General features: G+C 33.6%; 1 protein-coding gene across 1 annotated transcript in view; it reads right to left on the minus strand.

The window, feature by feature from the left end:
* The window catches only part of LOC145318535 (1-phosphatidylinositol 4,5-bisphosphate phosphodiesterase-like), a 75602-nt gene that overhangs the window by 13449 nt on the left and 48998 nt on the right, over positions 1-13155 (minus strand). Inside the window, exons 20-28 of the mRNA XM_080159851.1 lie at positions 12340-12414; positions 11093-11234; positions 10706-10746; positions 6143-6285; positions 4635-4701; positions 3176-3281; positions 2553-2693; positions 1608-1720; positions 344-397 (exon numbers count right to left, since the gene is read on the minus strand). Coding sequence (XP_080015977.1) covers positions 344-397; positions 1608-1720; positions 2553-2693; positions 3176-3281; positions 4635-4701; positions 6143-6285; positions 10706-10746; positions 11093-11234; positions 12340-12414 — 882 coding nt within the window. The remainder of the gene's footprint in view (positions 1-343; positions 398-1607; positions 1721-2552; positions 2694-3175; positions 3282-4634; positions 4702-6142; positions 6286-10705; positions 10747-11092; positions 11235-12339; positions 12415-13155) is intronic.

Genomic DNA, 13155 nt, shown 5'->3' on the forward strand with positions numbered 1-13155 from the left:
CTTGGGAAGGTTTATAACAATTTTGGGAAAAAGTACCATAAACATTCCAAGAGAAATTGCACCTGAAAAGAATTATACCTCCCTCCCCCCCAAAATTTTTTTAAAAACTAAAATAAAAAATTGGGGGAAGGTCGACTAACCCCCCCTCCTAATTTTTTTTTTAAAGACTGTTTCTATTCAAATCTTAAATAGAAAATTAGGTTATCAAAGTCAACCCCCCCCCCCACCTCCCTATTTTAGCCTCTAAGGGCGTAGCCGCTAGTGTAAGAGAGAGAAAATTAGCATTAATTACTCATGTATTACATCTACGCATATATGACCGTTTTCAGTCTTGTTTTCTTACCTTGGAATGTTTCTTCATCATGGACGCGGCTTCTTTAGCCATCTTTTTGGTGGCCTTAAAAAATAATAGTTAAATTTTTTAAAGAATATTTTCTGATAAAATTCGACATTTTACACCATATTGCTTAAGCTTTACATTTTTATAATTTATGCGACGACTTTTTTAAAGTAGATAAAAATAGATTTTATGTAAAACAACCTGAAATATCTGACCATTTTTTTATTTAGTATTTAGTCCAAAGTGGGGGGTTCGGGGGTGGGGGTAGAGCTAATTGTCAACTTTGGATTATTTTGTTCGTGTATGACAGTGCACCAAGCTGCGTGACATGGCTTATTGTGGAGTTTACAAGACAAATTAAAGGTCTGAATGTTTTTGTCTGTACCAATTTTACAGATTTTTTTTTAGATTTGCTTCGAAACCAATAATATCCAGATTAAAACCAGTCATACTGAAAAACCAGCCATACTGGAAAATCATGTATCGTATCATATTATTTTCCACGAATATTAAAGTAAAAATCATAAAATAAATATCAGTTTTGTTAGTTCGGACCTTCGATTATCTATAATTAATCTTGTAATTTTTTAAATTTTTTCATCCAAAACTGTCACAAAAGAGACTACCTGTGAGTGATAAAAATATTTTAACAATATATACCAGAAAACCTATGTACTTAAAATACTTTTCACTGCTGTATGAGTTATAAAAGTTCAAACAATGAAATAAAGAAATATAAAACATAAAATAAAATATGTCTCATTTTTTTCTTTTATTGTTTGCATTTTTTGATAGTTTCATAACTATACAATAAATTCCAGTAATTAAGTAAAAAGTAAATATACAAAATTATAGAATATTTATTAAATATCTTACATGAATGAAAAATTTCACTTTCCCAAAAAAGTTAGATACCTTTCAAGGACCTACAGCTACATTGTAACTGATTAGCTTCTTATAGGTCATGGGAAGGTTTATAACGTGTTTGGGGGAGAGTGCCACCTCCCTCCCAAGATAAATTGCACTAAAATACCAAAAATATTGAAAAATTCTTGCTAGCCGGGGCCAGTATCGTTTATAATTTTAAGTGCCACTAGAGGCCTCTAATAAAGCTTTACAAAGTGTCTAAAAAATCAGTTAGGTGACGTCATAAAAATGAAGGATGAGAGGAAAGGTGGGAAGAAAATCACTCATTTTATGACTTCGCATTTCTGATTTTTTGAGACACTTTGTAAAGCTTTGCCTCTATTCATATAAATTTTATTACCTTTGCAAAGCCTTTCTCTGCCCTGAGTGAGTCAGCGGTCACAGGATCAAATTTGATTTCCTCCTTCACCTCCTCTTTCTTGGCTGCAGCCCCTCCGGCGCCTGCTTTACCACCTATTTAATTACAACCATGTCAGTTGACGGTTACCTACAGACCATAGAATGATCCACTTTTTAAGGTCCTAAAAATGTAAGTATATCCTGTATTTTAGAAGTTATTACATACATTTACCTACAATTTTGTTTAGACTTATGCATTAATACTCTGCTTATTCAGCTTTTATGGATGATCCTTTTTGTTTATTATTTTAAGTTAAGTTGAGTTAGGTTATGTTGGGAAAAAAAGTAGCACTGCCTTACTCAGCCCTGAGGGATAGGTCTTTTTGCAAGAGGCTAGGCATAAGTTTTATTATTCTCTACTTTTTTAAATAAGATTTTTGATGTTGAAGAGGCAAAGGGAACCTTTTTTACATGGGTGGTGAAGGCTGACAACCTACCTAGCTCTAAAAGTTTTAATATTCAGAATCGGTTAACTTTAATTGAATATTAGCGACTACCCCTCAAGATGCCTCTTGGTACACATGAAGGAAGGGTGGTGGGAATCAATTTCTATTAGGAGGGTAAAATACCCTCTCTCAGAATAGTCATAAGAAGCAATTCACTGTAAAGGAGAACCGCGTCGGTTCAGTGGTTAGCAAGATCCTTCAGTACATATACAGACAGACAGACATCATGCTACTTTTTCTAAGGATAAAAGAGTATGGTCCCTTTTGTGGCAACGCCCATTAAGGGGCGTTTCTTCGTATTTTCACAGTAGCTTTTCACCTTTTTCTAGCACCTGCGGGGTCAATTACATAACCCTGCGCGGTAATTACCTAACCCAATATAACCTAACCTAACCTAAAATAACCACGAAAGGGACTATTCCAGGATAAAGATTGGTAACCTGCGGCTGGTTTCTTACTGGTGACGACGTTGCTGGTGTCAATATCATTCTCCTGGATACCCAGGGCCTTCATTTGTTCCGCGCGTTTCTCCTGGGCAGACAAGAAGGCGCGCGGGTCAGACAGCGCGTCCATAAAGTCACCTAGAAAAATATGGATTTTAAGGAACACAGAAAATTTTCAAATCTTAAAGAACCGTATTTACATAGTTAAACGATCAAAAAAGTTCTGAAGCGTTTCTTACAATTTACCCCTCCAGCACTGATATCCTCCCCCCCTCTCCCCAAACAAAAAAATGTTGAAACAAATTAAAAAAGATATGGTTATTTTTTCATACGTATAGGCCCCGCTGGGTTAGGATCATTTGCAGGATTTATGCATAGAAAAAAAATATTGATGGTAAATTTCTAAAAAGCTTATTACAATATATAATAGTTATTTATTGCATCGTATTATAGACAGCTCTACAAAGATATCAAAACAAACAATTTTAAATTAGTTTTGTATTTTTCATGGAAAACTGTCTGTAATACGATGCTATACATGATTTTTCAGCATGTCTAAAAACCGGTTCTAATCCAACGGATATCAATCGGATTCGAAGAGATACTGGAAACTGTTTTACCTAGACCATCAGGAACATAGATCTTGACATCAATTTGACAGAACAGCATAGGTAAAGCCAGGGGGAAGTTACCCTCGGTACGCAAGGAGATATGGCGGTAACCCATCTACATAATATAAAATTAATTATTTCAAGAGTTAATTAAAACTGTTACCATAATCAATATGAACAAAGGTGGCAGATTTTTATCAAAATTTAGTATGTCACGTAAATATGATAGAAAGGCTTAAGTTTGAAATTGAAAGTGTCTCTAGGTCAAAAGTTGCGTTCACAGAAGCCATTTAAAAATTACTGGATACCTGCAGGATCATATCTGGAACCTGAAATTGACTTGATCGCCTATATTTCATATTAGGATGTACTACATTAGGACACTTTAGTATATATTTAAGTATAAAATGCTTTTTCAAAAAATATTTTTGATCTTTACCTGGATGACCTTGCCAGGTTTGCTGGTATCCTGTGCCCGTCAGGATGGCGAAATTCAAAAAAATTTCAATTCACAGTTATGTTTCACACCCATATTTAAAAAGTAATTTAGTTATAGCCCTCTATCTTTCACACACAGAAAAAAAGAAAAAATAACCCCACCCTCGACCGTAAGGGTTCAATTTTAAATTTTGAGAAGAAATAACTAAAATTACAGATGGATGGAGAGAAAATAGTTATTTCTTTCATTGTATTATAAACGGCTTTCCGCGGATATAGAATGTACAATTATAAGATTAAAACCAGTTTTTTAGCCCCGAGGTGACAAAGTCACCGGCTAAAAAAACTAGTTTTAATCTTATAATTGTACATCTCTATTTTCGTAGAAGGCTGGATATAATACGATGCTAGACATAGTTTTTTTCGTATGGATGAGAACCGGTTCCTATCCACAGGATTCGAATAAATACGAGAATAGTTATTTCTCGTATCGTATTATAAACGGCTTTCCGCGGATATAGAATGTACAATTATAAGATTAAAACTAGTTTTTATATTCGTAGAAAACTGGATATAATACGATGCTAGACATAGTTTTTTTCGTATGGATGAGAACCGGTTCCTATCCACCGGATTCGAATAAATACGAGAATAGTTATTTCTCGTATCGTATTATAAACGGCTTTCCGCGGATATAGAATGTACAATTATAAGATTAAAACTAGTTTTTTTAGCCCCGAGATGCCAAAGGCACGGGCTAAAAAAACTAGTTTTAATCTTATGATTGTACATTTCTATATTCGTAGAAAACTGGATATAATACGTTGCTAGACATAGTTTTTTCGTATGGAAAAAGAATTACAGACAACTTCCACTGCTTTCCCTAAAAATGCCAAGTGATCAAAGAACCCCTAAAACACGAAAACTAACCACAAATTCCCCGATAATTTTCAAATTATAGTGGGGAGGGGGTTCTTTGCTAACCAAGACACTTTTAGGGAAACCACCAACATTCAATATAAATTAAAACCTGCAAATCATTGAAAGGAAGAATTCTCTGTCCCAGAAGTTTGTCATTTTCATCATACACTCCAAACCTTTAATACAATTTTTAGAGACATATTATTGTCAGGAATATGACAAAGACCGATACATTGATTTTCTTCCCCAATGATGATACATAAAGTTACCCCTTATGTTGATTATAATTACTGGTGGAATCGTTTTGACACTCAACTTTATGAAGCAATCAATTAGAATTCTTTGAAGTCCCCGAAGTTGTTAAGCCAACAAATGATAAAATGCTATTATAAAACTTTGGGGACTAGTGTAATAAACAGAATAAAATTATTAAAATAAGGATGAATAGGTCCGATAGTAGCAACAATAATCAACAAGTCACATTTATTTTAGATCATTTATGTAGCCTTTTATAGTGCCCTAACAGAATGGGGATAGATGTCACTGCTTTTGGCCTACCAATTCTATTGACGTCAGGAAATACCCTATATCCAATCTTTTTTTCTGGGGGTTTCTTTTCCCCCTTCCCTTTCTCTTTCCCTCTACTATGACGTCAATAGAATACAAAATTATATGAGAGTAGATAAGGTCAAAGAATAGGTTTACTATCAAGATTGGCAATTAGAAAAATAATAAATTTTTTTGTTTTCGAAGAAACATAATTAAGATAAATAGGGATATCAAATAATAAGACAGAGAAGCATGTGTGTGCAAAGTCAGTGTTAAGAAAATTCACACGTCAATCTTATGTCCAATCTTTAAGTTTGCTTCGAACCTTTGGCTGCACTTACATTATAGAGAATCTATAATTTACACTAGCGGCTTCGCCCATAGACGCCTCTAGGGGCTTTTAATGTGGGGAGGGGGGGGGGGAGAGGGAAATCATAGTTAAACCTATAGCACCTGGATAAAGAAAAATAGTTAAAAATAGCATAAAACCATCCACAGCCCTACTCATCGATTCAGTAATGAGCGAATTATTAACGGAATCACAAACAAAAATTCCTTACTACTTTATTTAAAAGGATTGTCTGTTTTGTAAAATATGTACTAAAAATTTTCAAACATTCTGTAAAGAGTTTCCCAATTTCTAAATCCAAGATATTAACCACTTCCTATTGGTCCAACGATTCTTTTGATCTTTCGCTTCAACCCTTAGAACAGACTAATATACATCACTGTACCTTGGTTTATAGATACTTTAAAGTTTTTTTTATAGTGCCTATAAATATAACGTCATACTGGCCTATCATTGGTTAATCAAGATTTATACTGGCAATTGGTAACTTAGTCTGTAATGGTCATTTGTATTGTATGACGTCATCTTTTTATAGGCACTATAAAAAGCTTCAGATAGAACCTAGTCTTAGTGTCTAACTTTTTATCTTTGTGACGTAACAAAAGTCGAAGGATGAGAGGGGAGGTGGGAAAGGAAACCCCTAAAAAAGAGATGGATTTTTGTTACGTCACAAAGATAAAAAATAGACGCTATTACTAGGCTCCTTCAGATACTATTACCTGAGAACAGCCAACTCTGGTAGTACAACCTTCCTGAAGACAAAGGGATCCTCATTGTACATGGGGTTCAGACCATTCGCAGGTATGGTCTTCGTACGGAACTCCTTTCTAATGGTATCAGCTGGAAGACCGTACATATCAACCTGCAATTTTAATTACTAGTAGCTACGCCCCTAGAGGCATCTAGTGGCTTTTGAGGTGGGGAGGGGTCTTGTTTTTGACCATCACTGGACCAGTAGGTATATTTCCTGAAGATTAGAGCCCAATCGGTTCAGTGGTTACTGAGATCATCAGCTTCACAGACGGACAGACAGACATATAGACATCGTTCGTTTTACAGATTAAAAATCATAACTAAGAATAAAACATCCATAAAAGCGAAGCTCAACAAATGTGATATTGACATTGAGGATTATTTGTTAAAAATATGTTATAAATTACATGAAATATATTATGCCTAATATGTAAGTAATCCAATTACTTTTTAACATGCAACGTAATTTTATGTAAAATTGTTCCTAATTGTTATAGGATTCATATGACTAATTTGAAATTATAACATTACAATCAACCTGTCTGATACGGTCGTCTGAACGGTCAAATCTGAAATTGGATGGACAACTCAAGGGCGTCCAAGCTTTTTTATTTGGGAGGGGTAAATTTTGAAAATAAAAAAAAATTTGGGGGGGGGGGTAATATTTATTTTATAGAGGCATTTTTTTTTTTTTGGGGGGGGGGAATCACCCCTTTACCCCCCCCCCCTTAGACGTCTATGGGACAACTTCTCCCACCACCGTCCCTAAAAGGCCCTAGAGGACTCAAGTGGCGTAGCCGCAAGTATTTTATAAATTAGGAATACCTAGGGCTGCTATTTATTTATAAAAAAAAAAGAATTATAAAAATACAATTTCTTATATATTTTAAGTAAATCGCATGTTATTTTTTTATCATGAAAATTGTATTAAATTATCATACAACATAATAGATTCTGAGAAACTTATCCAATTTATTTGAGACTGCATAATTATTAAAAAACAAGGATGACAACATCCATAAAAGCGAAGCGCTGAAACGGTAGGACAAACGGACATTAACACTTGTATAGTGTCAGAACTAAATAATCAGAATATATATGTATAAGAATCGGAGCAAAATTGTAAGTAAATTTGTTGAAAAACTGCTTGATACAGGATAATGTTTATGGACATACTTACATTTTTAGGACTTGATTATAGAGTTGCTCTGCTTATAACATTATACTTTGTTGTTCCACGAATCAACATACCAAAAATCAGATCAATCAGATGATTAGTTCATATAAAAATTTGTTGTTAAAAAAATAAAAAAATAAACATGTTTAAAATGGACGTACGGACATTTTGGTAATGATTATAGAGTTGCTACGCTCTCTAAAACTACTAAAGGAATCCCCATGCAAAATTTGAAATCGATAGGACAATTCAAACATGCCTAAATTAACGAAAAAAGCTATCCGTTTGTGACGGACGTACGGACCGACCCTAATTATAGAAAAGCTTCGCTTTTAAAAACAAGGATAATAATGCCCATAAGAAGCTAAAAAAAACTATTCACACAAAAGCGAAATATATAGCGCAAGAAAAAAAACTAATGTTCCATAAAAAATACTATGATTTTATGAATCGGAGAGACGTACAGACATACCCTTGTTGTAAGGTTTCTATGCTACGTATGATATCATGTAAGTGACTGATTACATTTTATAAAATTATAATTTTCATATAAAGTTATTAAACCCTAAACAATTTTAAGTTAAAAATAGAAAATTATATCATTTTCAAATATTTTCATCCTTTTATATAAAGTAGAAACATTTCTGATTGTTCTATAAGACCTTGCTTACTACTAAAACAATTGAGTAGATATGTTCTCTTTGATTGCACAACCTTTGTCTGGAGGTTGTAAATTTTGCATGGAAAAGTCACTCTTATTTCAAGCCAAGACATTCCACTTCTATAACCATTTTTAAAAGCGAAGCTTTTCTATAATTAGGGTCGGTCCGTCCGTCCGTCCGTACGTTCGTCCGTCACAAACGGATAGCTTTTTTTGTTGATTTAAGCATGTTAGAATTGTCCTATCGATTTCAAACTTTGCAGGGTGATTCCTTTAGTAGTTAGGTACGATTTAGAAAGCGTAGCAACTCTATAATTATTATCAAAATGTCCTTACGTTCATTTTTAAAATGTTGATTTTTTTACTTTTTTTTACATAGCTTTTTTCGTTAATTTAGGCATGTTAGAATTGTCCTATCGATTTCAAATTTTGCATGGTGATTCCTGTAATAGTTAGGTACGAGTTAGAAAGCGTAGCAACTCTATAATCATTACCAGAATGTCCGTACGTCCATTTTAAACATGTTGATTTTTTTTACATTTTTAACAACAAATTTGTATGTGACCTAATTTTCCGATTGGTCTGATTTTTGGTATACTGATTCCTAGGACAACAAAGTACAATATTATAAGCGAAGCAACTCTATAATCAAGTCCTAAAAATGTAAGTATGTCCATAATCATTATCCTGTATCAAGCAGTTTTTCAACAAATTTACTTACAATTTTGCTTCGAATCTCATACATTTATATTCTGATTATTCAGTTCTGACACTATACACGTGTTCATGTCCGTTTGTCCTACCGTTTCAGAGCTTCGCTTTTATGGATGTTGTCATCCTTGTTATCGTACATCTAACATCTGGAAATTATATCAGCAATTTTTAACTTCTTCAGTTAGGCCGCGTTGTTTGACCAAAATTCGAACCTGTCACCTTTCCGCGACAACTTCATTTAGGGATCTAAAGGTATAAAACAATTGGCGATAAATTAATGTACATCCCCAATAATGATGCATAAATTTACCACTTCTGTACTATTTTTGATTAAAACGTTTAAACACTTAATTTAATAAACCATCTAATCAAAGTGCAATAAAAGTTCCAAAATTGTTAAGCCAACGAATAAGAAAACGTCATAATACAAATTTTGAGACTCCTGTAATAAACAGCCCAATGTCTCCTCCTTGCTTAACTTAAATAAATGAAATTTTTGTTGCTATAATAAACCTTAATTAATTAGCAGGTTTAATTATATTTATTTTTCTAGACTTATAAAATTTAATTAATTGTTCATATTTGGTTGGAAACAATATAAATAACAAGAACAAAAAACATCCATAAAAAAAGATTAAACGATCAGACAATCGAACTTTTTATTAAGTGACAGTACAGAATCATTAAAATAAAGTAACATGATGTTTGTCTGTGTGTTTCTACTGAAGGATCTCGCTAACAATTAAACCGATATGGTTCTCCTGAACAGGGTAGTTTCTCAGGGTAGGTATATTTTGGGGGAGGATACCACCACCCTCCCAAGAGAAATAGAGGCCTCTAGGAGCATAGCTGCTGGTATAATTAAAATAGAAGTCTGACAAAAACTCTTTCGAATTGTTTGAAGAAAAAAATAATGTCAAAACGAACAAAAGTGTTTAGAATGATATAGATTGTTACAGAAATCTTCAGACAAGATTTGTATCTAATTATGATGAAAAACAAACAGATCAATTCTTTAAAAGTAATCAAGCTAAAGTATACTCTCTCAATGCAGAAAGGCTTCGCTTTTAGAAGTTTATTAATATACTAGCGGCTACGCCCCTAGAGGCCTCTAGGGGCACTTGAGGAGGAGAGAGTCGAATTTAATAATTGAATTTCTTATTTAAGGTTTTAAAAGAAAAATTAAAAAAAAAATTGCCTCCCCCCCCCCCCCAATTTTTAATTTTAGTTAAAACAAATATAAAAAAATTTTTTTTGGGGGGGGGGATTTTTCATTTTTTGGGGGGGTTGGGGGTGTCCCACCCCCCAAGAAAATAGTTATAAACCTTCCCGGGACCTATAAGCTACCCTGTTAAGGAGAACCCGATCGATTCAGCGGTTAGCGAGATCCTTCGGTACAAACATACAAACACACAAACACACAAACATCCTGTTACTTTATTATAAGGATTTGTATAATTTATCAAATGGCACACTCATTGGTATAGAATAGGATACAATTTTGTGCTCCATGTTTAAAAAAGATATTTAAAAAATAGAACCTTAGCTATAATACCAGCGGGTAACAGTTATTTCACGCATCGTATTATAAACAGCTTTCCGCGGATATAGAATGTACAATTATAAGATTAAAACCAGTTTTTTAGCCCCGAGGTGCCGAAGGCACGGACTAAAAAAACTGGCTTTAATCTTATGATTGTACATTTTTATATTCGTAGAAAGCTGGATATAATACGATGCTAGACATAGTTTTTTCGTATGGATGAGAACCGGTTCCTATCCACCGGATTCGAATGAATACGAGAAAAATCTTTACCCATTATTGTAACATTAATGTCCAAAAAATATAAAATTCGTCTCCAATGTAAATTCACCTAGACAAAATCCAGTTTGATGTACAAAATAAATTACTTCACATGATATATAGTCAATTGAATTTCTCCCATGAGCTTAAAGTATAAATAGCATAAAACTTACCTCCACATAAGTTCCAATCTTCTTATCAGACAAAAACGATCCTAAAATATTTAATAATTTGTAATATTTTATTTTATAAAATATTTTTTTAAATCAAAATTATGTAGAGATTTATATAGAAAGGGACCAGGGGTAATGCTGACACCACCCTGTTCAAACTGGTAGCATTCTGTTAAATTTCTATGGTTTATCGCCATAAATGACAGCAATAAAAATGGCTCATAAAATCATCACATCGTAAATATTTTTATTTTGTCGACAATTTGGCTGTAAATAAAAGTGTTCTTTCCTGTCATATTAATGACATCAGGAGTACATCTTAATTTTACGAAGTTTATATGCCAAAATCGCCGCAGACAGCCAGACGAACAGCAGGTGAAATCTAACCTGAGATGACCCTGACTTCGCAAGTAGCCGAGATGACACCATCAATGGGAGTCTCGGCAAACGGATCAAACTGTTTGTCCTCTCGACACATGAACTCGGGTTTCAATAGATAGCCGCACCCGCCGTTATACTCAAATTTACCCTAAAAAGAGGTTAGGTTAGGTTTTATTAAGTACACTGGTAGCCCAGTAGGATTACGGCGCTGCAGGTATAGGTCCGACAAGGTTATGGCTCCCCTTAATGTTTAAAATAAAAATACACCTACTTATTTCTCAATCAATTCTTTTTTTGAAAAAGGTGAGGGTGTTTAAATGCTTAATATGCCTTTCAGGGTTAATACCGTTAAACATGATTACTTTACAAACGCAATATTGTAGATTTTATCACATGGCAAAAGTGTTTCAGTATGTCCCTTTTAAAAATGCTTCATCATTGGTTTATTCAGAATGGGTGTATAGGCAACCCTTATAAAATTGAAATTGAAATAGCCTAACTTCCCTTTAATTTTTTTTAGGATTTTAGGAAACCTGATAATAAAAGTGCATTCTCACAAACAAAGGCATGACAGTTGGATTCAGAAAATTAATTCAGTCCGAAATTTATAATAATTTGATTAATATTCGGAAAGTGTCATGTGTGCCGTCATACAAAATATGTCTATTATCCATCTTTTATAGTGGTTTAATTTCCCACTTCTCCTCTCATCCTTCCATTTTAGATGTATTTTTATGATGTCACACATGACACTTTCGCATGTCCGAATTTGATATTCTCATTTTTACGACATCACATGCTACAACAGATGGTTGTAGGTTGGTATAAAAGACATGAATAATGTGCGTACTAAGATATATAAGTTTGAAACAATTTTAATGTTAGATGAGATTTGAAATCTGCATCAAATTTTAAGGATTTTTTTTATAAAATTCCTTTTTTGTATAATTATTTATCTAAAAGCGGAAACACAATTTAAGTTAATTAATTTTGACATCTGTGATTGGTGGATTGAAAATTATCTTCGCTCTGATAGGAGAAGCTTAAGTGTCGCACATCATTCAACCAATTAGAGCGCAGGTAGTTTCCAATCCACCTATCCTATTTATTTATGAACTTAAATTGTATTTCCGCTTTTAGATAAATAATTATACAAAAAACGAATTTTATAAAAAATCCTTAAAATTTGATGTAGATTTCAAATCTCCCTCTAACATTGAAATTCCTTCCAACTTATATATCCTAGTGTGTACCTGGTTCAGCTGCATGGGCAGGTCAGGAGTCTGGAAGTTAAGGGCCACCAGCTGGCAACCAGAGTTCCAGAATACCTGAAAAAAACCTTTTGTGTAGGATGCAGAATTTAACTTTTAACACAGTGAAAGGGGGGGGGGGGGGGAGGGGCGTTCAACAGTTTTTCTATCTCATTTTTATGTGTGTGAAAGATAGAGATCTATAAGTAGCCTAAATTGACGACAAAAATTTTCCAGTCACAATATCCACGTATTCTATACCCATTACTCAAATGCATTGCAAAAGTCAAACTGTCATAAATAATTCAGCAAGCATCGAACCTCATATTTCCTTCAACATATTTTATTCAGGGAGTAAGGGAGGGGACAATGGATCGAATATTTAATTTTTAAGAGTCTCAGACTTTGGGTACTGGCTTAAAGGGAATGTGCACGAATTCAGCAGGTTCTGGTTGACTTTGGGTACTAGCGCATCAATGCCCCGCTAACTATTCAAAAACTAGTAAGTTTTGAATATAGCAAACAGAAAAATTTGTTATTGATGGCTGGTTTTAACAAATATTTTTTCCCAAGAAAATGTCATTTCATGTATAGAAACTCTACTGTGATATTTATGTATGCAACAATCTAAGAACCCCTTGAATTTAGGTTGCAGTTTAAAATATATGAGAAGGGTTGACGAAGTTCTAAACAAGATTTTTCTAGTGATTAATTACAGAATGTTTACTACATTGTGATGTATTGGTAATTTAATTTTCAAGTAAATGATTTTTTTCTTAGAACTAATTTTGTTCTAAATTATATTACCATGATCCCTTT

This window comes from Acartia tonsa, chromosome 5, assembly GCF_053477335.1.
Source record: "Acartia tonsa isolate MP-2025a chromosome 5, ASM5347733v1, whole genome shotgun sequence".
In the NCBI taxonomy this organism is placed as follows: Eukaryota; Metazoa; Arthropoda; class Copepoda; order Calanoida; family Acartiidae; genus Acartia; species Acartia tonsa.